At 41.8% G+C, this 26265-nt stretch overlaps 1 protein-coding gene across 1 annotated transcript; it reads left to right on the top strand.

The window, feature by feature from the left end:
• The first annotated feature begins 252 nt into the window (after positions 1-252).
• On the top strand, positions 253-26265 carry LOC131706638 (lysophosphatidic acid receptor 1-A-like). The gene is made up of 3 exons (XM_059008124.1): positions 253-482; positions 17636-18464; positions 25028-26265. The coding sequence occupies exons 2-3, from the start codon at positions 17729-17731 to the stop codon at positions 25324-25326; spliced, it is 1035 nt and encodes a 344-aa protein (XP_058864107.1). The 5' UTR covers positions 253-482; positions 17636-17728; the 3' UTR covers positions 25327-26265.

Below are 26265 nucleotides of genomic sequence, written 5' to 3'. Positions count from 1 at the left end.
ACACCTTGTTGACAGTGCTATGGCATGTGTTTCCTAATCTTCTGTGCACCCACTTCCAACCCCTGTACTACATTAATGCTTTAATCAGAAAATATGAAACCATTTTTTTTAAAAAAAGTTACAAAAGTAGGTGTAATCGTTTCACCATGACCTTTTAACACCTAAGCTGTCAATCTGAACACCGGGGCGTGGCTTTTGGCGAGCGCTATAACAAAACCTGTCCAACCAGCTCGCAGGGGGGCGGGGCCTGTGTGCCCAGGTTGTCCTCGGTCCGTTCATCCAGCTCTTCGCATTGTGTTGCAGAAGAGTTAGCGCCGCGCCCTGCATTCAACCAAACTTGAGGAGTTAGCATGTATTTACATAAAATGTATGTATTCCGTAATTAACAAATGCAAACAACAAAAAAAGATCGATTCTGAAACACAGTGGATTATAAACAAGACGTTTTGGAAAATAAGCTACACTAAGGAGAAGATTAAGAAGTAAGTATAAATTAATGTTGTTTAGTCTTTTGTATTACGTGCTTTGGGAGAATAGCCCGCATCGTTCATACATATATCATATTTAAAAATGCACGATCGTACATGACTTCATATAGATCGCCTTTCAGTAACCTAGATGTGTGTGCAGTGAGAATTCAAACGTGGCTCTATTCTAGATCCGAATTCATGCTGTCGACTCGTATCGCTTAAAACGAAACCTATTTTGCTGTGTTCTGTTTATATCACAAAACGGCGTTAAATAAAAAACATAATGTGGTGTTTTTGAAAAAAAACAAAAACAAACAAACAACTTAATAAGTAGGCGTTGTGGTGAAAACAAACAAACAAACAAAAAAAATAAATGTGTTTCCCGGATCTCTTGTTTATAGTTATAGCGATACTCCAATCACGAATTATTATATATATAGAAACAGTAGACAAAATACGTGTTCTTAGATAACCACATTATAGTCATTTACCGACGAGTCGTTTGCGCGGTGGTTTTTGATACTGTAATATTGTGTAGGCGGTTCATTTTCTTGTGTTTAGTTTTTGTTGTGGGGGCACAGCATCTGTATCAGGGCTGCTTTTAAACGTGTCATTCCCTTCCCCCAGTGTTTATGGTTTGTGTGTGTGTGTGTGTGTGTATATATATATATATATATATATATATATATATATATATATATATATAATGAATGACTACAGTAGACCTGGCAAGCCAGTGTCAGGGCGCACCCTTACTTTAGTTTCAATACTTTTATAATTGTCCTTGTCGCAAGCATTGCAAAATGCAGTGTGTTTGCAGCCTGTGGTAAATAACTCTCAAATCCAGGCGTCAAAAACTGCTTATTTACAGGGCTGCAGAAGTTCAGCCGCAACCAAAATGGCAGCTGCTGTTGATGTTTTTTAAAATGTATTTAGTAAACCTATAAAAAAAATAAATAAAAAAAACCAACCCAACTGGAATAAACCCAGAAGGTAAACACAGTGCTTTCTTTGTGTGTGTGTGAGCGGGCCAGGTTCACGCAGTCTCCAGTCAGTCTCAAATCAATTCATCTGCATTTGGGAGCGCATCTCACAAACTGTAGTAAAAACAAACAACAGGTTTATCAAACTTCACAAAAGGTCTTGACAATCGTTTGTGACGTTAGATGCGAAATGGGTAGTCGAGATATAGCGTGTTAGTGAGTGAAATGCTTGCTTATTTGATTAACACATTGTTCAGGAGATTAGCTCTGATGCATACGGAGATTCCCTCAATCAACAGCTTGTTTGAGGACCCCAGCAGGGGACCCCTTCACACAAGAGGTGTGAAACAAAACGAGCCAGCTAAAAGCAATAGTCTGGGGTTGATTTGAGATTTCTTTAAAACCATATTTGTACTTCTTCTTCCTGTTGTAATTAGAGAATGCTTTACATAGAAAAAATATAGAAATCAAATATCATGCCGGTTAAGAACCAAAAGCTAGGCCATGAAATAAATATTAAGCCAGTTTTTAAAAACATTAGCTCCTTCTGAATACTGTGAGAAATGTGGTTATTTATAATAATAATAATAATAATGAATGTATTTTCAGCCCTGCTGTATAACCTTTTTGCTTTTATTAATATACATACATATATTATTTTTACAGTGTAGTTTCATATTCACCCTAGTGAATGTCTCAAATCAGCAATGTGGTTTCACCAGTCCTGTCTATAATGGGTTTGCAGACAGCCCTGCTTCCCTAGAGACAGGTTGCTATGGGCACTGCTGCCAGGTCATGTGACCACCAGTGTTCCGTTGTGATAGTTCTGTAATTGGGCAGGGAAGATGCACAGGACATTTTTCTTGAGCTACGGTTCGTCTTCCACAGTTGTCTATAAGGGAGGGGGTAAAAAACTGTTGCAAAACTATTCCTGAACAAACCTTGTCCCTTATAAAAGTGTGCCATAGTAAAAGCATAGCAAAGTGTACTCAAGCATAGTGTAAGCATGGTAAAGCATAGGGAAGCATTGTAAAGAATGGTAAAGCATGTTAATACATTCAGCAAACAAGGATAGGCTCTGGTAAAAGCACGGTATAACCATGGCAAAACATGAGAACTGCAAAAATACAGTGTAAACTTTTATAAGATGTCTTCAATTGAACCTTTTCAGATGCTAAGTTATTGTAAGGTCGTATAGGTATTTTGGTGCAAAATTGCATGAAACGTGACTAAACACTTGTAATCTAACCTTCACAATGTAGTTTCAAAATTGACACTGGGAATGCTTTTTCTCCTAAAATCTGAAGGAAGACTTAGGGAGGGAGCACTCTACCTAGAATATAGATTGTATTTACTATAGTTAATGACGATTGTTAAGCAGATCAAATGCCCCTTTGACCAGTGCAGTCCACCAATGCCTCTGATTTATTCCTGCCCTGCTTGGTTGAAGATTTGATGTGTTTCATTTCCCTGATTTGTTTGGACTGTGGTGGACTGTGGAATTCAAGCCTCCTTCCACAGTCGTGGAAGACTCCAGTTGCATAGCAGTTTGATCCATTCCTGGTTTTACTATGTTTAATCAAACACACCTGAGCTTGTTACCTATACACTGTGGCTAATCAATCATGCAGTAAAAGTGGAATGTGTGACCCAGCTGTGCAATAGAAGTCTTACTTCTATCCCTGCCTTGTAACAGGGCTCTCTTGGTTGCTGGTGTTCTCTGGTATGTTCTTTTGATCAAATACCTTTTTGAGTGAATCGGCACAAACAAAATCCCTCCAGTGATTCTGGAATCTCACAAGTGTGTTGCTCATCGATTTAATTTGGTTACCGCCTTGGGTAATTGTTGCTGTTTTTTATTTCATTTAGAAGTTTTTTCATACTGTTTGTGTGAACTCTGTGGGGGTACGAGAAGTTGCCTTGCCAAGAAAATAAAAAACCCTGCGTTCTAAAGTTTAGCAGAGAGGGGGGAAAAAGTTTACACACATGGTCCAGAGTGTGTTCATGGGATTGGGATTAACCCTTTCAGGACCAAGCATGTTTAGTTGGATGCTCCTACAGGACCAGGCGTTTTTTGACTGTAGTTGACTCCTATAAAAATGCATTAAAAAAAATATATATTTTTTTTACAGTGGCATCTTGAAAATAGTGTCGTTTTTTTTCGGAACACTTTAGGGAACATTATAAAGTACTTCAGTAACCATCTGTTTTTAAGTTAACTACAGCAATCCATCACGTATCTGCCTGTCACATATCCGCCCTACTCGTTTACCCACCATGATCAACCTCTTCAGCAGCGTTAGTTTATTATTGAACAGAGAAGATTAGTTCAGAGATTGTGGATCCACCAGAGTTTTTGTGCACTGTGCTGTATGTGTTCCGTGCACAACCATTGCTGGTAGTGTCACGTGAGCTGTTCAGTGTGTTGACTTGATATGTAAATAAATCCTGTTCTCCTGCAGGGGGCGTATCAACTTCAACCTCCATCTCCTGCCTGTCACTCAGCAGTGAATGCACGCATCCACACTGCAGACGGCTACCCTGTCACAAGCATTAATACCTGTATCTTTCTAAACAAGGGATTTAGGGGAGTTCCCTTATAAAAGCTGAATCTCAAAACAATAATTGTGTGAATATAATGTACCGCCGTCCCTTTTCTTTGCAGCGCCATCAGTAAAGTCGCTGAGTGTCTTATTTATTAACCACAAACAACTGTAGCTGGCTTCCAGTCTCACACTGTAGGAAGGTACTGTTTCTCACTCAGAAGTGTCACACACTTTAACGGCTCCTCCTCCACCATTCACACATGGAGCCGTGCAATCTAACTAAGCCGATTCACTCCCGGCTGCGCATACACACTCTCATGCATACCAGTTTAACAATACACACAACGCGTACAACACACAACAACCACAGCAGCGGCTCTTCTGAGCCCCCAGTTGTTCAGGTTGCTACAATAGTAATTCTTACAGCTGTGTACAATGGTATTTAAAACAGGATTCATTTATCAACCTTTTTACATATCCGCCCTTACTCTGGTCCCACCGCAGGCGGATATGCGACGGATTACTGTATTTTTTTTATGTATAAAAATTACAAGCCATTGTTTCACCTGAGTGATTTCAATGACATAATACACATTATTATCAGGGTCTTTATAAGCAATAATCGATTTTTTTCTCAAAATAAATATTTATAAATAAAATAAGTTACTCATTCCATTATTCTCAGTAATAAGGAAAAAAAAAACTACCTGCTACGTTCAGTTCATGAAATAGTATATGCTTATATCCACTTGTTTCTTGATATTTATAAACATTGTAAAAACATATGAAACACATGAGACAAAATAAATATTCTAATATAATTAAGTCAGATTTACAGTGTTTCCCCTTTTTTATTCACTCTAAACAAGTTCCAGTGATGTTGTTTTGTTTCTGCTTTTGTCTCTGCCTGGCTGCTGTAAACTGTCTCCTTTAGACACCAAGTGCCCCTCTGTGACGTTGCAGGAAAAAAATAAACTATCAGGAAGTGAACGTCAGTCCCTCCCCTTTCCATCTGATATGTGTTTCAACCTTTACTGCAAAGTACGGTGGCCCTGTAAGTCATCAAAACAGAGTGCTTTTACACGATCACGGTCCTAGAAGCCCACTTCAGTATGATCGTGTTAACACGATCCCGGTCCTTAAAGGGTTAATAGAGTTTGGTATTATTGTAGCTTTGAGACTGCTGTTAAATGGCCTGTTAAAGTTCCACGACCTATTGATTGATTTTATTTAATAAAATCGGGGTTGAACCCCCTCTCCTGAAGCAGCCTCGTGTTGCTGTATCTGAAACACAGCTCTGTTTGCGCGTCCGACCAAGCCTTTTGTTTCAGCGATTCCTGATTTCCGAACTGTGGTTCCGCTCTGACAGAAGATGAGATCGGTGTTAAATCCGAGACACCTAAAGATGTCAACAGGTCATGTTAAATATCGTGCCGTTTCCTAAACTTTAGTATTAAACACGTTACTAACATGCTGGGAATGTTTGAAGCCAATCAGAAAAGCCCTCCGTTAGATATGGATATTTTAGAGATGTAATAATTGTTGTGATTGTTCAGCCGCTTTCATTTGAAGCCAGTTGAATTAATTAACAAACACTGACTTCCGTTTGTAATGGCACTGTGAGAAGCTCATTGTAACAGAGTGCTGCTCGTTGAAATTTTGATCAGTGGTGTGTTGGAATTGATTTAAAAGAGAATTTGAATTGGGAATTGATTTTAAAAAGGAATTCTAAAACAGGAATTGCCCGACCCCTGGATGAGACTGCATGTGCACAGCCTTTATATATACCTGGAAAAAGACTTCTAAAAACTGAACTTCACACTGTACACGTCCAACTGTATGAACACTGCAGCGGATCTCTGCGTCTCAGATGGGTATGTTTAACAACGGTTTAGAAAAACATTGGAACTGTTACGTCCCTGAAATAAACCCGATCTATAACTGTGGAGATTGGAGTGGCTCTCAAGCCAAGTGTACGATCCGTGTCTCAGAGGTGTTCAGATCCCCTCTCAATCTAAATGAACACTATCACGGGGAGGGGGAGGGGGAGGGGGGGCTGAATCCTTGTGCTAAGCTTACAGTGTGTATCCCCTTCGGCAAAACTTTTTTTCATTTCATTTTTAAAACCGCTTTTGAGAACTCCATGGAGTTCGAGAAGTTGCCCGGCCAAAACTTAGCAAAAACATCTATGCATTATGAAAGGAACCCTAACACGTGACTCTGAAAAGCTAACGTGTGCCTTTGTTTAATCCAGAATAGATAAGAACATAAGAACATAAGAAAGTTTACAAACGAAAGGAGGCCATTCAGCCCATCTTGCTCGTTTGGTTGTTAGTAGCTTATTGATCCCAGAATCTCATCAAGCAGCTTCTTGAGTGGAGGCTGTGTGGTCCAGTGGTTAAAGAAAAGGGCTTGTAACCAGCAGGTCCACCTCAACCACTGACTCATTGTGTGACCCTGAGCAAGTCACTTAACCTCCATGTGCTCCGTCTTTCGGGTGAGATGTAATTGTAAGTGATTCTGCAGCTGATGCATAGTTCACACACCCTAGTCTCTGTAAGTCGCCTTGGGTAAAGGCGTCTGCTAAATAAACAAATAATAGTGTCTTGAAGGATCCCAGGGTGTCAGCTTCAACAACATTACTGGGGAGTTGGTTAAAGAGCCTCACAATTCTCTGTGTAAAAAAGTGCCTCCTACTTTCTGTTCTGAATGCCCCTTTATCTAATCTCCATTTATGACCCCTGGTCCTTTTTTCTTTTTTCAAGTCAAAGAAATCCCCTGGGTTGACATTGTCTATACCTTTGGGGATTTTGAATGTTTGAATCAGATCGCAGCGTAGTCTTCTTTGTTCAAGACTGAATAGTTTCAATACTTTTAGCCTGTCTGCATACAACATGCCTTTTAAACCCGGGATAATTCTGGTTGCTCTTCTTTGCACTCTTTCTAGAGCAGCAATATCCTTTTTGTAATGAGGTGACCAGAACTGAACACAATATTCTAGGTGATGTCTTACTAATGCATTGTAGAGTTTTAACATTACTTCCCTTGATTTAAATTCAACACTTCTCACAATATATCCAAGCATCTTGTTAGACTTTTTTATAGCTTCCCCACATTGTCTAGATGAAGACATTTCTGAGTCAACATAAACCCCTAGGTCTTTTTCATAGTTCCCTTCTTCAATTTCACTATCTCCCATATGATATTTATAATGCACATTTTTATTGCCCGCATGCAATACTTTACACTTTTCTCTATTAAATTTCATTTGCCATGTGTCTGCCCAATTTTGAATGCTGTCTAGATCATTTTGAATAACCTTTGCTGCTTCAACAGTGTCTGCCACTCCTCCTATTTTTGTGTCGTCTGCAAATTTAACGAGTTTGCTTACTATATCAGAGTCTAAATCATTAATGTATATTAGGAATAGCAGAGGACCTAATACTGATCCCTGTGGTACTCCACTGGTTACCTCACTCCATTTTGAGGTTTCTCCTCTAATCAGTACTTTCTGTTTTCTACCTGTTAACCACTCCCTAATCCATGTGCATGCATTTCCTTGAATCCCTACTGCGTTCAGTTTGAGAATTAATCTTTTATGCGGGACTTTGTCAAAAGCTTTCTGGAAATCTAAACAGACCATGTTGTATGCTTTGCAGTTATCCATTTTCAATGTTGCATCCTCAAAAAAGTCAAGTAGGTTAGTTAGACACGATCTCCCTTTCCTAAAACCATGCTGGCTGTCTCCCAGGATATTGTTACCATATAGGTAATTTTCAATTTTGGATCTTATTATAGTTTCCATAAGTTTACATATAATAGAAGTCAGGCTTATTGGTCTGTAGTTACCTGGTTCGGTTTTGTCTCCCTTTTTGTGGATCGGTATTACGTTTGCTATTTTCCAGTCTGTTGGTACAACCCCTGTGTCAAGAGACTGTTGCATGATCTTGGTTAGCGGTTTGTAAATAACTTCTTTCATTTCTTTGAGTACTATTGGGAGGATCTCATCTGGCCCAGGGGATTTGTTTATTTTAAGAGCTCCTAGTCCCTTTAACACTTCTGCCTCTGTTATGCTAAAGTTATTTAAAACTGGATAGGAACAGGTCGACATGTGGGGCATGTTGTTCGTGTCCTCCTTTGTAAAAACCTGTGAAAAGTAATCATTTAATATATTTGCTATTTTTTTTTCTTCATCTATGATTTTGCCATTTGTGTCTCTTAGACATTTAACCTCCTCTTTGAATGTTCTCTTGCTGTTATAATATTGGAAAAACATTTTGGAATTGGTTTTAGCCCCCTTAGCAATATTGATTTCTATCTCTCTTGGCCTTTCTAACTTCCTTTTTGACTTGTGTTTGCAGTTCCAAGTACTCTTTCTGTGTACTTTGTTTTTGGTCCCTTTTAAACGCTCTGTAAAGTGCCTTTTTTCGCTGAATATTTTTTTAAATTGATCTATTAAACCATTTTGGCCATTTTGTTTTAGATTTTGTCTACTTTTGGGATGTAATTGTTTTGTGCCTCTAGTACTACATTTTTAAAAAACAGCCATCCTTTTTCTGTGGATGTGTTCTCTATTTTACTCCAATCTACTTCTGTTAGTCTCTGTTTCATACCTTCGTAGTTTGCTTTTCTAAAATTGTAAACCTTAGCTTTAGTCATTACTTTTGGGGTTTTAAAAAATATTTCAAATGAGACCATGTTGTGGTCTGAGTTTGCCAATGGCTCTCTGACCTCTGTTTTAGTTATTCTGTCTTCATTATTTGAAAAGACTAATCGTCTTTATTTGAATAGATTATCGTAATGCTCTGTTTACTGGCATTCCTAAACGTGTGCTGCCTCGTTTACAGCTAGTTCAAAACACTGCTGCCAGAATTCGAACTAAAACCAACATGACGGCACTTGTCTGTAAATCCAGGCAACCCCTCTACTGGGGCGCTATTAGTTGCATACCCTGCTGATATAAAGTGTTGGATGTCTCAACATTTGTCGAATTCAGACAAAGCAGAGGTTATGTTTTTGGGCTTCAGAACCAAATAGAAAGCATTGACTTGCATGAGTTAGGGTTCAGCAGCTTTTCATCAAATCTAAAACTGGAAATGAGGAATTTGGGGGTCACTTTTGAGTCTCGTATAAAAAAAAAATTACTAAAGTTTCTTTTTATCATTTGAGGAATATAGTCAAGCTTAGATGCATTCTCTCTGTACCGGACTCTAAAAAACTAATGCATGCCTTTGTTTCCTCCAGAATAGGTTATTGTACTGCTGTGTTTACTGGTATTCCTGAACCAAAAACAAATGAGCATATTACCCCTGTCTTAGCTTCTTTGCACGGGCTCCCTGTGCATTTTAGAATTGATTCTAAGATTTTGCTTTTAACTTATAAAGCCCTAAATAGATTAGCACCCAGTTATTTACAGGAATTGTTCACCCCTTGCAAACTAAGGCGTACTCTAAGATCGCAGGATGTGGGGCTGCTGGTTGTTCAGAGAGTGAATAAAGAGAGGGAGGGAGGGCCTTCTCTTGTAAAGCCCCAATGTTGTGGAATGCTCTACCTGCTTTTTTTGACTGAAGATGGGAATCTTTCTACTTTTAAAACAGCATTGAAAACCCATTTGTATAGTTTTTAACTGTTTTTAGCAATTATCTTTGCTTTTTAAATTTTGTATAATTTGTAAAATGTTGTAAAGCGCCTTGAGGTGCTTGTGATGAAAGGCGCTATATAAATTAAAATAAATAACCCCTTTTTAAGGTAAAAGGGACGCATGTCCCACAAATAAAATTGCTAACTTTTTTTTTTTTTTTTGCAACGCGGTGCACGAAACGGTTTGCAATGTACTGACATGTTGGATCCGGTCATCCAGATGGTCAGTTTCCTCCTCCTGAGACACTTTCAAACGCATTTTAAGAAATACTCTGAACAAGCGCTCAGTCCCTTGTGTACATCGAGGGGTTATGAAACGAAGAGCAAGTGCCTTCTTCAGTATTGATTGATAACTGCGTGTAGGGCTATTATTCTAAATGATGCAGATTATTCATGCTGTGTTCACACACAGCTCTCCCCTCTTCCTTATTAATAATGACACATGTATAGTATTTAGTAATCCATACACAGAGGAGCAAGCTGAAACTTGTCTACTCAACATGCAAGTTTTATAGCAGTTTGTGTTTTCTTTAATTAACTCTTACAGTATACGGTGCAAACGTTTTATTTATCTTACAAACTTAACCACATCAACAACAAAAAAGACTGTGTGTAAACTTCTCTGGGTTTGTAATGTAGTCAGGTGTCCCTGGTTTAGGAGTGTTTAAAACCAGTCACGGAATGACTGGAATGAAAAAAAGAAACAAGGACCAGGGGTCACAAATGGAGATTAGATAAAGGGGCATTCAGAACAGAAAATAGGAGGCACTTTTTTACACAGAGAATTGTGGGGGTCTGGAACCAACTCCCCAGTAATGTTGTTGAAGCTGACACCCTGGGATCCTTCAAGAAGCTGCTTGATGAGATTCTGGGATCAATAAGCTACTAACAACCAAACAAGCAAGATGGGCTGAATGGCCTCCTCTCGTTTGTAAACTTTCTTATGTTCTTAATGTGTGTATTTCAAGTTGTTTTTGGTTGTTTCTCCTGGAAGAGGAAGTGCAGTGAGCCAGCACACTGAGCTGGGAGGTGTGACACTGTAAGCCCAGCTAGCCGCCTCATTCACACCTATTCAGCTTTTTTATCTTTCCTGCTTCATAAGTACCTGCCAATGGGCTGGACTGTGTCGATTCACACCCAGGTGCTCTGTGTGTACTGTACACATTGCAGAGCAGGAGGGAGAGGTGTGGAGAGAGAGCTACAGAGCCAGACAGTCAGCGCCCAAGATCACAGTGCCTTTACTCTGATCCTTCAAACACATCACGCCTCCACTTACTAGCTCTGCTGCACCCAGTCCTAGGTCTGTTATTGAAACGATCAGGAGCCAGGAGTCTGAGCAGGGTTACAAACTCACACTAGCCCTGCTGTTGCTACACCCAGTCCTGGGGTTCAGAACTCCCCTCATTGAAGTCTGTTATTGAAATGATCAGGAGTTTGAGCAGTTTCTGAAACCCAGGACTGGGTGCAGCAGTTTTAAGCCTGGTGTAAAATGGGTTTCCTAGCAACGTAGTTGATGCTGAATCACTAGGTTCCTTTAACTAGTTTTGAGATGAAGCGGAGGAGCACTGACTGGCTGAAATGCCTCCTTTCAGTCATGCGTCTTCCTGTGATCTTATCATCCCCACATTGAAATGTCCCAGCCAACAGATAACACTCCTGATTTATATCACTTTGGCTGTTGTCACACACTATTTAATATCACTTGCATTTAAATCAGTCAAGTAACTGATTTACAACTTAATACAATGCAAAAAAGCTTTAGAAAGTTTGCATGTGAGTAAGTGGCTCTACAGTATTGAGAGGTTTGCTACTGTATGGAACTCTAGCATACACAACTCTGTAATGGAACTCTAGCATACAGAACTCTGTAATGGAACTCTAGCATACACAACTCTGTAATGGAACTCTAGCATACACAACTCTGTAATGGAACTCTAGCATACACAACTCTGTAATGGAACTCTAGCATACACAACTCTGTAATGGAACTCTAGCATACACAACTCTGTAATGGAACTCTAGCATACACAACTCTGTAATGGAACTCTAGCATACACAACTCTGTAATGGAACTCTAGCATACACAACTCTGTAATGGAACTCTAGCATACACAACTCTGTAATGGAACTCTAGCATACACAACTCTGTAATGGAACTCTAGCATACACAACTCTGTAATGGAACTCTAGCATACACAACTCTGTAATGGAACTCTAGCATACACAACTCTGTAATGGAACTCTAGCATACACAACTCTGTAATGGAACTCTAGCATACACAACTCTGTAATGGAACTCTAGCATACACAACTCTGTAATGTGTGTATTTATAGTTGTCTTACAGTATCGTAAACAGTAATGAATTATCACTGCAACAACTACTATTTTATTTAAACATAGTCTATTATTTAATGCAGATTTTTGCTAATTTCATTCTTTCCCAGTTGTTAATTGAGGATATGCAAATGCAGGGATGGAAATTAGACTCTCGTTGCATAGCAATTTGATCCACTCCTGGTTTTACTTTTTGGTTTAATCCGACAGACCTGAGCTTGTTCCCTATACACTGTGGCTGACTTGTAATAAAACCTGGAATGGGTGAAACTGCTATGCAGTAAGAGTCTTACTGCTATCCTTGAAATAATTCAGATGCAAGGCTATAGATAACCTGCTGCATCCTGGAGCCTTTGCTGACTGCAGGCCACTACACAGGAGGCACGGGGCGACACTGGAGCATCGTGAAATAAATAGGATTGCATTTTATTTTGTGTGATTTCTTTGCGCAACAACTAGGGCATTGAGCATCAGTGTAGAGTAGTGGTTAGGGCTCTGGACTCATGACCGGAGGGTCGTGGGTTCAATCCCAGGTGGGGGACACTGCTGCTGTACCCTTGATCAAGGATTGCGCCAGTAAAAACCCAACTGTACAAAAATGGGTAATTGTATGTAAAAAAAAATATATATAATATATATATATATATATATATATAATATATATATATATATATATATATTATAAATAATGTGATATCTTGTAACAATTGTAAGTTGCCCTGGAAAGAAAGAAATAATAATAAGGAGAACGGCTTTAATGCACAGTGTCCACCAGGGTGAGGCAGTATCCACAATGAGGACAAAATAGGACCCAGAGCCTTGACGATGGTCAACGCAATTATAAAGATACAGAGATGAAAGTTAATATGTGGGAGCCCATTTCGAAGGAACTGGATAAGCCTGGTGTGTGTGTGATTTATTGCCCTATATGGTGAAATATTGTCTGAGAAGACGCTCATAATTTCCACATCCTGTTGATGTGACCTACCAGTCTTGATCACAGACGGTTGTACGGTGTCTCTGTCACTTCAGGTTTGTGTGGTCATGTCGCTGAGATTAGTATCTGGTCACCTGATGTAAAATCACATTGTGTCTGATGTGCAGCAGCCCTCCAGCGAGACCGTTCACAGGAGCTGAAGCTGCAATACTGTATTCAGATTCTGAAATCAGCAGCAGCAGCTTTACACCTTTACACCTGCAGGGCTGTCTTATGAAGTGTCTGCATATTCAACAGGTAAATACCAGCAAAGAAACTGAATCCAGATCGTAAGAGACAGTAGAACAGATTATCAGGTAGCATTCCTTCAACCCTTTCCCACAGTCATTTTGCACTGTATTTTTGCAGTTTTACGCCATGCTTTTCCCATGGCTATGCAATGCATTTACCATAGTTTACTCTGGTTTGCCATGGTTATAAATATGATTTACCATGCTTTACAATGCTTACCCACTGTGCTTTAATACACTTGGCTGTGCTTTTACTGTTGCACATCTTAAAAACAGTGAAATATCGAAAGCAGCGCGTTGGAGAAGGGCTGTGCTACAGAAAAACGGTACACCCTACAATGCAACGTGGCTGCACGGTGAATGAAGCGGATTGGTGACTCAGTGCAGTGGGGCTCTGTTCTGAAGCTGCCTGGCTCGCTCCACGCTGTGCTCTGCAGTGCTTCCCTCCCCTGAGTGTGGGAATCCGCGCTGGTCAACGTCGGGAGTAATTGGATCACATGCACGCACACCACTGTGCTGAAGGCACACACACACACGCATGCACACCTCACTGTGCTGAAGGCACACACACACACAGTGTTGCTGATTCTGTGTGGTGTCCCTGGGAAGTAAAAAAGGTGGTCTTTGTCACCCACAGCCCTGGCCAGTCAAGCCCAGTTTATTGAAACAGGGTCAGGTCAGAAATTCATAGGATCGCATCAGACACACGTCACCCTGCTTATAGCATCTGAACCAAGAAGGAAACATGTTGCAGCACATATAATAACCAGATTATAGCCATTTTCAACTGAAGAGCTGTTCTGTTTAAAACCTGTGCAGCACACTGCTTATTTTATACCGGTTTGTTTGTTTATTTATTTATTTATTTATTTATTCCTTCCATTTGTCTTTGTTTAGAAGTGCAATTTAACCATGCGTTTTCAGGAATTTAAAATCAGGGTAATTTTTACAGGGAGAAATTGGGAGTGAGATTTTTTTTTTTTTTTTTTATATACACCATTGAAATATATCATTTAGGAGTGAGGCTGCTGAAATTCCTAAAGAGTGAGTCACTCCATGTGGGTAAGACTTAGCGTGACTTGTTTTTACTTGATCGTATTAATAAATAGTCACACAAAAAAAATGTGTCCATGTCTATTAAACACACAATAGTGCTGAATTTAAAAACACAAAAAAAAACGTAATACATTGAACTTTGTTAGTATTTCTGCATATGCAGTAATTAATTCTCTGCTCACGTTTTCTCATAAAAAAACTTTGCGCAGGGGCTCCCGAGTGATGCGTCCAGTAAAGGTGCTCCACGTGGAGTGCAGGATGCGCTCTATAGTCTGGACGTCGCGAGTCCGAGTCCAGGCTATTCCTTTGCAGACCGAGGACGGGAGCTCCCAGGGGGAGGCGCTCAATTGGCCGCTCGCCGCCCGGGGGGAGGGAGGGTTAGGTCGGCCAGGGTGTCCTCGGCTCACCGCGCACCAGCGACCCCTGTAGTCTGGCCGGGCGCCTGCGGGCTTGCCTGTAAGCTGCCTGAGAGCTGCGTTGTCCTCCGACGCTGTAGCTCTTGAGTGGCTGCATGGTGAGTCCGCAGTGTGAAAGAAAAGCGGTCTGCTGATGGCACACGCTTCGGAGGACAGCGTGTGTTCGTCTTCGCCCTCCCGAGTCAGCGCAGGGGTGATAGCGGTGAGCTGAGCCTAAAAATAATTGGCGATTCCAAATTGGGAGAAAATAATAAAAATAATTGGCAACGACTAAATTTATTATTAAAAAAAAAGAAAAAAAACTTTGCACCTCCATGTTAAAATCGTCCCGTTCTGGAGCGTCGTCTTCTCTGCATTTTTCACAAGTTCAAACACATCCAGTACATGCCATGTGAAATTAATGTATGGAATACAGTTTTCAGATGCACTAGTCATTTCAGGGGAAAAATGCAGCTGTCTCTGCAAAACATTTTAAGCAGGAAATGCTTGGGACGGGCAAGCCTACTAAATTAGTCTTATCGTTCACAGTACTGAGCTAATCCACTTGAACAGGATCATCACGAACGTGATTTGGTATGCCGCTGCAATCGGGATCTGGTTTAGTCTGATTTTAGCGGGTGATCTACCTGTGAGGATTAATTTCTGGTACGCTGCAATCGGGATTAGTGGACAAGCTAGTCCAATCAAGTGGACTAAACCTGCTTAATCCACTGGTTAGACACATCAAGTGGACTGAATTTGGTACGCTGCAATAGACCCCCTGTGTGTAGAGTTTCTGGCTGAGTCCGTGGGTCGCTGGGCATTGATGTTTTGGACACAGGTTTTGGTCAGATCTGTTTTATTCAACATCTCCACCTTGTAAGTCGCGCACCATATATCATGCACCAAATTTGTGAAGACTCAAATAAAACAGTTTGTGTTATAAAACCAGTCACAACCTCATTTTGTGTGGTGAGTTTAGCCTTCAGACTTGCAGGAGCTGCTCCTGCTGCATTGCACGACGGACGCTTTGCAGGAGAGAGGAGTCTGCCGTGCTGCGTTTCTGTTTTCAGCGATTTACAGCGCAGTGCGATGAAAATGTAAATGGAATTGCACTGTCTCTATTGCCATGCAAATCAGGGAAATCATGTACAGTGATCAGGTGGTGCAATTTGTGTCTTATAAAACCATGCACTTCACCCAGGGGCATGGAAGGTTGTGCAGCTTATTTGTGTGGAGTATTTTACTTCAGTGAAAAATGTGAATTTTTTTTTTTAAATTGAAATCTAGAAAGGAACAATTTTTGTTTCTTTTTTGTGTTTTTTTTTTTTTATTTAAACATTAATAGATTGGGTTTCTTCTTGATTTCAGAAGCCAGGTCGGGGGCAACTCCTTTTTTTTCAGTTCCAATTCCTTTTTAAAATAAATTCCCAATTCCAGTTCGAATAGTTTTGTGCAAATGTTGAACACAAGTTAAAACAATCTTCCCACAGAGTTGTGTGCAAGCTGCCCATAGACGTTCAGCTTTGAAGTCATTCGCAGTCTGGTGCCGGATGTTTTTTATTAGAGAAAAAAACCAAACGCATATTTGCATGAGTCTCGATTTCAATGTGAGCTCAATATTTCTGTTTTCTATTTTGAGATTTAAAAAAAAAATCACACACACTCTTTGCCTCAAATTGCAAACACTCCATTCTCAGCTACCAGCACCTTAATAATAATGAGGACTAGTGGGAAAACTCTATTTTAATAATAGTAATAATAATAATGGTGAATTCAAGTAAAACCTTGTATAGTCCGTGCAGTTACAGGCACACAATAATCCTGGTTCGGATTTCAAAAACTAAAACTGACACAAAAAACTAATTGGAGTATTGCTGTTTAAAGCCACAGCCGACAAGTGTAGTTTTCAGAAAACTAATTTTCTGATTCATTTTCACCAAAAGCAGCACCGCCACACGCACACACACGCATGCCTATTGTCAGACAATTCAATGAACCCTCCAACTCAGAACTGAATTATTAAGCAGGGAGAAAGATGTGCTGGCAGACAAAGGTGCTGCAGCTACTCACGCAGGGTTACCTGACTGAGGCAGGTGTGCACCTGCCTGGGAGACAATAGGGAACATCCAGCACACCTTTATAATCCACCAGCTTCATGAAACAGGAATTTAGCAAGACCAAACACCAGCTTTCACCGGTTAGCTGCGCAACAAAATCTGAAGTCATTGCAGGGATGGAATTAAGACTCCCGTTGCACAGCAGTGTTGCTATGAGTTTAATAAGATGCACACAAGCTTGCTTCCTCTGCACTGGCTCATCAAGCTCATAGTAAAACCTGGGATAGGTGGAACTTATTTGAATTGATCTGTTTAAGTTCACAAACCGCTGGTGAATTTCATACATTTTGTTTTAGGATTTCTCAATTTAGCACTACTGAGTGCATAGTGTAGGGCTGCGTCGGAGTCTGTTTTTTTTTTGTGGAATAGGTGCATTACGGTAGTTACACTGGCCCTGTTCTGCCACACAGCAAATATCGTCATTACTCTATGCAGCGGTTCGTGTTCCTATGAACACTTTCCATTTGACGATTTTTTATTATTATTTTTTTTTAATTCAACATCGTGTACAAAAGCACTCCTCGGCTTTCTTACCTAGCCTCACCCTGCAACTCGTACGTCGTACAACTCGCCAGACGCACCAGGAAGAAAAAACAAACAGTGCTGCAAAGAGCTGAAGAAAAGTTAGGTAAAGAAATATGCACAGGTTTAGACTGTCAGTGAAGTGTTTTTTAGTGAGCTTTCGTTTTATAACTTGCGTGATTTTTAGACCGTGATGTCAAGGTCACCAGTTTTTATCTGACGGTTATCAGACCATGACAATTTTATACAGGCTCACCCCTAGCTTGTCGTTAAAGTTATAGACATACAGCATGCCAGAAACTTCCATTCAACTGACTTCTCTGTTTTCATTGTTTCCAAAGGTCTGGTTCCACACTCCTGAAGGGCAGTAGCAGCTGACGCAGAGACTCCAGGAGGACGGAAAGCAGGGAAGAGATCAGCCGAGGGAAGGAAGGATGGAGAAACATCAGTGCTACTACAATGAGACCATAGAGTTCTTCTACAACAGGAGCGACAAGAACATCAGCACTGTGTGGAAGACCAAAGACTACATGGTGGTCAGCATGGGGCTCACGGTGTGCTTCGTCGTCATGCTGGCCAACATCCTGGTCATGACGGCCATCATCATCAACAAACGCTTTCACTACCCCATCTACTACCTCCTGGGCAACCTCGCGGCCGCTGACCTCTTCGCAGGCATCTCCTACATGTACCTCATGTTCCACACGGGCCCCTGGACCATGAAGCTCGACCAGAAGCAGTGGTTCTTGCGCCAGGGCTTGCTGGACACCAGCCTCACGGCTTCCGTGGCCAACCTGCTGGCTGTGGCCGTGGAACGGCACCAGACTATCTTCACCATGCAGCTCCACAGCAAGATGACCAACCAGCGTGTCATCTTCCTGATCGTGTCCATCTGGCTGGTGGCGATCCTGTTGGGCCTCATCCCCAGCATGGGCTGGAACTGCGTGTGTGACCTGAAAGGCTGCTCCAGCATGGCCCCCCTCTACAGCCGCAGCTACCTGATCTTCTGGGGGGTGCTGAACCTGTTCACCTTCACCATCATGGTGGGGGTCTACACCCACATCTTCGTGTACGTAAAGAGGAAGACCCTGCGCATGTCCCAGCATACCTCTCACCCCAAGCAAAAGGAAACCGTCGTCAACCTCATGAAAACCGTCACCATGATCCTCGGTGAGTCGGAGATCTTTAAAAATAAAAAATAAAAACGTTGTACTTTTTTTTTTTTTTAAATATATTAATTTATTTATTTTTTTATAAATGAATAGGAACGGTGTCAGCATTTAGATCAGGTTTGGTAAAGCACGGTCCTGGAGGGCTATTCCACTCCTGGTCTTTGTTTTAACCCTGTTCTAAATTGTTTAAGTGAACTTCCATCCAGACCCTGAAGTAGTTCATCATCTCATTTTACCTGTTAAACCTGGAGTGGAGTGACCCTCCAGGACCACCTCTGGTTTAGATCAATTGAATAGACCTCATCTTCATAAGACATGCAGAGGCACTGAAGCGAAACTATAAAATGAAACCAACTTCTACAAAGGGAAGCAGTCGCCGTTTTTAGATCGCTGCCTATTTGCTTGAGTTTCCTACAAACCGGCTCGTACTCTTGAGATCTGCCAATGCAGGGATGGAAATGAGACTCCCATTGCATGGCAGTCTGATCCATTCCTGGTTTTACTATGGGTTTAATAAGACACACTTGGAATTGGAGGAACTGCTATGCAAAAGGAGTCTTATTTCCATCCCTGCAGTGGCGGTCTCTTGGTAACTCCAAGAACTCCATTAAAAACCTCCTGGTCCGGTGCGAGGGTGTTCAGTTCTCGAGCTCCACGATCACTGCCAGCTTTTATCCGGAATACGGAGTGTCAGTATTTTTAAATCCAAGATTAAAACATATCTCTTTGATCTGGCCTTTCGCTAGCGCTCAGGTTGGAGCTCTTTTGGCTTGCTGTGTATGTGTGTGAAGCACCCTGGGATGCTTGCTCATGAGGGACACTATACTGATTGAAATCGGTACTGTATGGTAGACACCGGCTGAGACTGGTTTCCTTCAGCTTGCTTTCACTCTGTGCTGTGCTGCACTTTGCTTTCCTGTGGAACGCTATCAATGTCAGGCAAACACAATCAGCTTTTACTGTGAAGCAATGCAGCTCGTGATTAATCAGACCACTGTGGGGGCTGTGCATCTTCAAGAAGGTGCTGCTGTTACTGGAAGTGAATGAATGCACACGTTCCTGGAATCGACCTGGTTAATTAATACACAGCCGGGCTGACCCCTGTGAGCCGAGATAATAGTCTCAGGAAATCCTGCCCTTGTTTCCTGGTAATCTCTGGAAGTCTCGTTTTTTGTTTTTTTATGAAAGCTGAGCTGCTGTTGTTTTTCTTTGTTAGGCTCTTTTTTTTGTGCGTTGGCGGGTTGGTTTTTTGACTGTAGTCCAGATTGTAAGAAGCACTGTTATTTTTTTCTGTAGCCTTGTGTGGCCTGGTCTCCACCTGGGGTTTAGGCAGTTTCTATACAGGCCTGGAAGTCTAACTAATGCATCCTTCTCCAGAACAGGGGTGGGAGTGCCTGGGGTGGGGTATCTTTACCAGCTCTGGGGAAATTATTACACTCAGATGCAGCATTTTTACAGTGGCAGCTCATGGTAACGTAATTAATATACATTGCAAAAACACCTAATAGACCTAATTCTGGGTGGGGGGGTTTCCATTGTGGTTGATGAGGCTCAGGGTCCCAGTGTAGGTGTGTGAGTGTGCAGAAGAGGAGCTGTGAAACTCACACAGCCCCCCACACGGAGAGACAGTGTCTGAAGGTGGGGAAAGTTACCTTTTCGATGGCATTTGGGCTGGGGGGGGGGGGGGGGCTGACCTAAATAACAGGGGTATCATTTTAAAGGTATCATTTGAAAGCTGTTTTTTCACTGGTATTGCCAGCAAAAAATAATTGAGCTACACAAGTAGAACTTTGATGTAAAATGTAACCCTGTTATTAACTTTGAGTCAGAATGGCTTCTTCGGCTGGATTCTCAAAGCTGTGTACTCCAGATTGTCATTAGCATTTTTTCAGATAGAGGGAACACACCCAATAACGTTTCCAACACCAGAAATAAACAACTCGGGCTTCCAATGCAGGGGCTTGGGAGCGATCAGTCCTGTTTATTTAAATAATTCATAATGAATTCCTACTGAATACCAGAGGAATAACACCCAAATATCTCATGCGCTTCCTCAGAATAATTCATTTTGATTTCAGCCATGTTAACTCACGTGGATTTAATTATCAGTATTCATTCCATGTCCCTTTGTAACCAATGCTGTAGATCACATGTATAAGGCACGCATTCATGCATGAATGAACTCTTCTCACAATCCCCTGGTGGGAGAGTAAGAGGGGATGAATTAGTGAAGAATAAACAGTGAATTCATTAGGAACGGATGGAGGGGAACGGGGGATCTAAATGTTTTTAAATCACAACGAATTAACAGGGCTGAATTCAAAATGAATTACTTCAGAACTGTGGTATCTCACAGGCAGCCTCTGTGTTTATGATCATCTGTTGTTGAAGTGGGTGACAAAAAATATATATTATATTATATTAAAAGTGTGAAGCTAATACGAGGGCCAGGCATGAAGGCTGTTGGCTTGCTTGTCAGTTTCTCAGTCAATCCAGCCCCTGGCTTTGTTCTAGCAGTGAAGCTGCGTATTCAAATCGCGCCCCACTGCCTGCAGGCTCAGTGGTTGCACGTCCTGTGTGGGATCTCTGTGTGTGGAAGCGTGGCACGTGACAAGCTCACACAGGAAGAGGTGATGTGGTGGACTGGGAGCAGGGTGCAACTTGCATGTCTTGATGGTGAATTTAAATACCACAACGCCTCTTGAAACTCGCACCGGCCCTGCTGCACCCAGACCTGGGCTTGTTTCCCAGGTATCATTGAAATGACCAGCGGCCTGGCTCAATTAAGTAAACTCCCATCCGAGTCTGTTGGGTTACTATTGGAAGATGTTCGTGCGGCTGTAAGGATGTGCAATCCATTTAATGAGGGCCTGATTGCTCAAACTCCGAATACCAGATCATTTAAATAACACACTTGATTGAGGGTGAAACACAGGGCTGCAGGGCTAGTGTGAGATTCTAACTCTGAGGTATGTTATTTGAATGATCAGGAGTCAGGAGATTGACATTAAATCAGCTGTTCCTCCTTTGTAGCTGCATGAACAGCTCCCAGACTCGGTGTGACTTCATGCTGTGATGAGAAGTGTGATCACTTCATTCAGAGCAGATTTAGCAGGGGCCCGACAGTTCAGACTCCTGGCACCTGATCGTTTCAATATTATACATGTAACAGGGATGTACTGTTACTGTGTGGGTATCCGCTGAGAGACGAGAGAGACACAGAGGGTTTGTATTTGAAACACCACACAGGCGTCCAGGTTTTATTAAGTACAAAGGGTTGCAATGTTGGTGGCCGCCACCAGTAGACCAGCAATGGTAGCCCTAGTGTGGAAGAAGAGATACAGTAATCCCTCGCATATCTGCCCTCACCGTTTACCCGCCATGATCAACCTCTTCAGTAACGTTTGTTTATTATTGAACAGAGAAGATTAGTTCAGATATTGTCGATCCTACCAAAGTTTTCATACACTGTGTTATATGTGACCTGTGCGCTGCCATTGCTGGTAGTGTCACGTGAGCTGTTCAGTGTGTTGATATGTAAATAAATCCTGTTCATCAACTTCAACCTCCGTCTGGATCTCCTGCCTGTCACTCAGCAGCGAATGCACGCATCCACACTGCAGACGGCTACTCTGTCACAAGCATTAATACCCTGCATCTTTCCAAACAAGGGATTTAGGGGAGCTCCTTAATAAAAGCGGAATCATAAAACTATAATTGTGTGAATATTGTAATTGAATACTGGTATTTAAAACAAGATTCATTTATTTGCCTTTTTACATATCTGCCCTTACTTTGCTCCCATCGCAGTCAGAGACGCGATGGATTACTTTATATATAAAAATACAAAACACTGTACAAAAACAACTAGAAAATATAATGTGGCCAAGCTCTGGCCGTGTGCCACTCCCGTGCGAGGTCCCGCACCAGGAACCTTCCTCCTAACACAAATAATCTAAACATTTGGTGGGATTAAAATCCCCTAAATGAGACCCTACCCTAAGGCTCCGATCCTGGTTAAACACGCAGTGATCGCGGGGTAGCTCCCCCTGGTTCACACGCGCGGCGATCGCGGGGTAGCTCCCCCTGGTTCACACGCGCGGCGATCGCGGGGTAGCTCCCCCTGGTTCACACGCGCGGCGATCGCGGGGTAGCTCCCCCTGGTTCCACGCGGGGCAGCGCCCCCTGGTTCACGCGCGCGCGGCGATCGCGGGACAGCTCCCCCTGGTTCCACGCGCGGTGATCGCGGGGTAGCTCCCCCTGGTTCCACGCTTGGCGATCGCGGGGTGGCTTCCCCTGGTTCCACACATGGTGGTGAGGGTTCTTTTTCTTTACTCCCAGGCTTGTCGAAAGCGCAGAACAAGGAACGGAACAGACAAAGACGAACCAAGGACTGGCTTTCCAGACCCTTTTTGACACCTGGCCACCGCTGCACATTAAAGCCAGCTGCACATCAGGGTTTTACATTTCCAGGGTGGCCAGTAGTAAGAGGGGTGCTGTCATCACTGCTGTCTCCATGGAGTGGAGTTCAACCCCGTTATTCTCTACTATTGTAAACACTGAAGAATGATATCATTTAGGCTGCACAGTATGACATGTATATGAAAATATCTAAGCATGAAAAACAAGTGATGTGTGAATGTGTATGTAACTCTGTACTATAGATCTATCTATGTATATTAAAACTTGTAAGATCTATTTAATATTAGGGCTGTGCTGATGCTTGTACTCGTAATTCCCTTTAAGAAGTATTTATCAGCAGGTATTGAATAAATCCATTCATTAACATGTTGATTTCAAATACAAGGAAGTACCAATCGGGCTATTAGTAATATTTTCATTTGCCAGTTCACGGCTTCCGTACGGCAGTAAAAATATCAGCGCCCCGGACGAGAGGAAAATTAGCTTCCAGTCGGCTGTGTGGAAGTTAATTGCCGTGATTGTAAAGGTGAGGGAAGGACAGGCTTACTTTAATACCTTCCAATAAATACTTCTGAAAGGCAATTATGAGTATCAGCACACCCCTATTTAATATGTATCTAACTTTGACAAATCAGAATTAATTCATCTCTGCAGTGTTTGTAATCTGTTACTGTGCATCTGTGCGTAAACAGACGTTTACTGGAAACTGAAGTGAGAACACGATGAGGGGAATGGACGCACACACATACGCACGCACACGCACCCACACACACAGCCAGACAGTAAATCTGCTCCGTCAAATCAAAACTAAATGTGATCTCGACAGGACTTTCACAGCGATGACTAGAAACTGCACAGCAGCCTGTGTTGGTACAGTGTGGGGCAACGGGAGTGATCTCACTATGAACTACCTTTAACTTGGCCCGCTTAAGTGAGCATTAACACTCAAGCAGGGATGGGACTCCCATTGCAGATCCGTTCCTGGTTTTACTATGAGTTTAATAAAACACACACCTGAGCTTGTTATCCATACACTGGGGCTAATCAAGCCTGTATTTAATCCTGGAATGGGTGAAACTGCTGTGCAACGGGAGTCTTATTACCATCCCTTTGTTTTTCAAAGATTTTAAAGATAAAACTTACGATTCTAATTGCCTCCTCTATTTTTAAATTAACTCTGATTTATTTGAAAGGTGAAAAAAATCATGTTAATGTTACAAAATGAAAAACTAAACACAATTTATTTTTTATGAATTAGTCATTTAGCAGATGCTTTTATCCAAAGCGACTTACGGAGACTAATTTCAATTTTATTAATTTTATATAGCGCCCTTCATACCACAGTGTCTCAAAGCGCTTCACATGTCGGTTAAAACAGAAAAATCTGAAGTTTCAAAAAGAATAGTAAAAATTACAAAATAGCAATACATAATTATACGAATAACAATATCAGAAACTAACAATAAAAAAAATGTATAAAGACAGGAATGAATGAATTTGAAGAAAACAGGAAATGAATAAGAATCGCAGATAAAACACAAAATTACAGAAATAAGCAAGTCAAATAAATAAAAACAATTATATTTGAAGGCAGGTTAAGAAGGCTAGACAATAGATCTTGACTTAAAAATCTTGACCGATGCAGCGTCTCTCCTAGAGACGGACAGTGGATTCCAGAGTCTGGGGGCTTTATAACTAAACACACTTCCTCCTCTCCTTTACATTTCACCTGTGGGAGGCACAGAGCCAGCGTTAGCGGACCAGCGCGCAGAGGTTTACATGGAGCCAGAATCTGTCTTCGGTAATTCGATGCCAAGCCATTTAGTGCTTTATATGTCAATAGTAAGATTTTAAACTCAATTCTAAAATGCACTGGAAGCCAGTGTAGCGAGGCCAACGCCCACTGCCCCGGCTGCTATGCTGTCTGTGTTCTGAGCAATTATAATGGCTTTCATTACTTTTTCAAAATGAATATCCGAACGAATATTTAAATTATGACCGAATATCCGAACGTGAAAATTCCGTGCTCGTCCCAGCACTACTTAAAAGTGGAGTGGCTTTGAACCCGTGGCCCTGAGTGGTGTGGAGTTCCGGGTGACGGTGCTGTTGTGCTGACTCTCTCTCTGTCTCTCTTTTCAGGTGCCTTTGTGATCTGCTGGACCCCTGGGCTGGTTATCCTCATTCTGGACGGGGTGAACTGCGTGAGCTGCAAAGTCCTGCTGTATGAGAAGTACTTCCTGGTGCTGGCGGAGTGTAACTCGCTGGTCAACCCCATCATCTACTCGTACCGCGACCAGGAGATGCGCAACACCTTCAAGCGCATCCTGTGCTACGTGTGTCGGCGCCACCGGCCCTGCGACGACACGCCCGCCGTGGCCTTCTCCACCCTGCGCTCCGAGAATGGGAACCCGCACTCCCACTCCAACTCCCTGGTGTGAGGAAAAGACATGACCAGGGACCTTCATTTAATACAAATTGTAATGGAATACAATTTAGATTTCCATCCTCCAGAGTGACTTTTGCCTCAGAGGACATTCATTTTACACCAGGAAGAGACGCAACGCTCTCGCACGTCCGTTACAATACCGTTGTATTTCCCCAGCGGACTGAGGGAGCGTTTGCTCACTTCTGCGACGAGACAAGAGATTCTGTTTTCGTTTTTTCTTTTCTGCACGATAAATGCAATACGTTGTTTGTTTTCTGAAGGTTTTTTTTTTTTTCCCCCAGACTTGCTCGGCAGCAGCAAGGTTTTCATTACAGCGTGGTTTTAAGAGCCTGGCAAGGATCTGGGATTGCACTGGAGACGGTAGACAAAGGGGACGAGAGGGACGTAGAGGAACGGTTTGGCACTCTGTGTTGTGTACAGCATATCCTCCTAGAATAGCGTTGACGTAAGTCTCTCTTCAAGATAATCACAGCCTATAGCAGTGGCAGGGAGCCCGGATAGCTGTACAGTGCCTCGGTTCGTTTCCTCACTGCAGCTGCAGTTAGAGACGTTTTTGTTCATGAACTGTGTAAAGGCCCTCATGAAAGGGTAATAATATTTCTCAAGATTATATTTTTGCTATGCTTGTAAAGTGTATTTAAGAAAAAATAAGATTTAGGAGAAGGAAATGGGACCATGACCCAGACGTCTTGTTGTACATCATTTGCATGCTTTTACTCTGTTGTCATTTTGCTGTCTCTCTTTGATTCTTCCAAAATGATGTTCTAGTCTACTCATAAAGTAGTTATAAGGAAATATCCAACCAGCAAGTCAAACTTTTAAATTTCTTCAATTTCATTTCAACTGCATTGCCAGCAATTAAAAAAACAGGGCAGAGTTAGAGGTTAAATAACCACATTTTCATTTTAAATATGCAAACATTTAGCAATTA

This window comes from Acipenser ruthenus, chromosome 36 (assembly GCF_902713425.1).
Source record: "Acipenser ruthenus chromosome 36, fAciRut3.2 maternal haplotype, whole genome shotgun sequence".
NCBI classification, from domain to species: Eukaryota; Metazoa; Chordata; class Actinopteri; order Acipenseriformes; family Acipenseridae; genus Acipenser; species Acipenser ruthenus.
The sequence above is the reverse complement of the archived record's forward strand: the minus strand, read 5'-3'. Positions and strand labels throughout refer to the sequence as shown.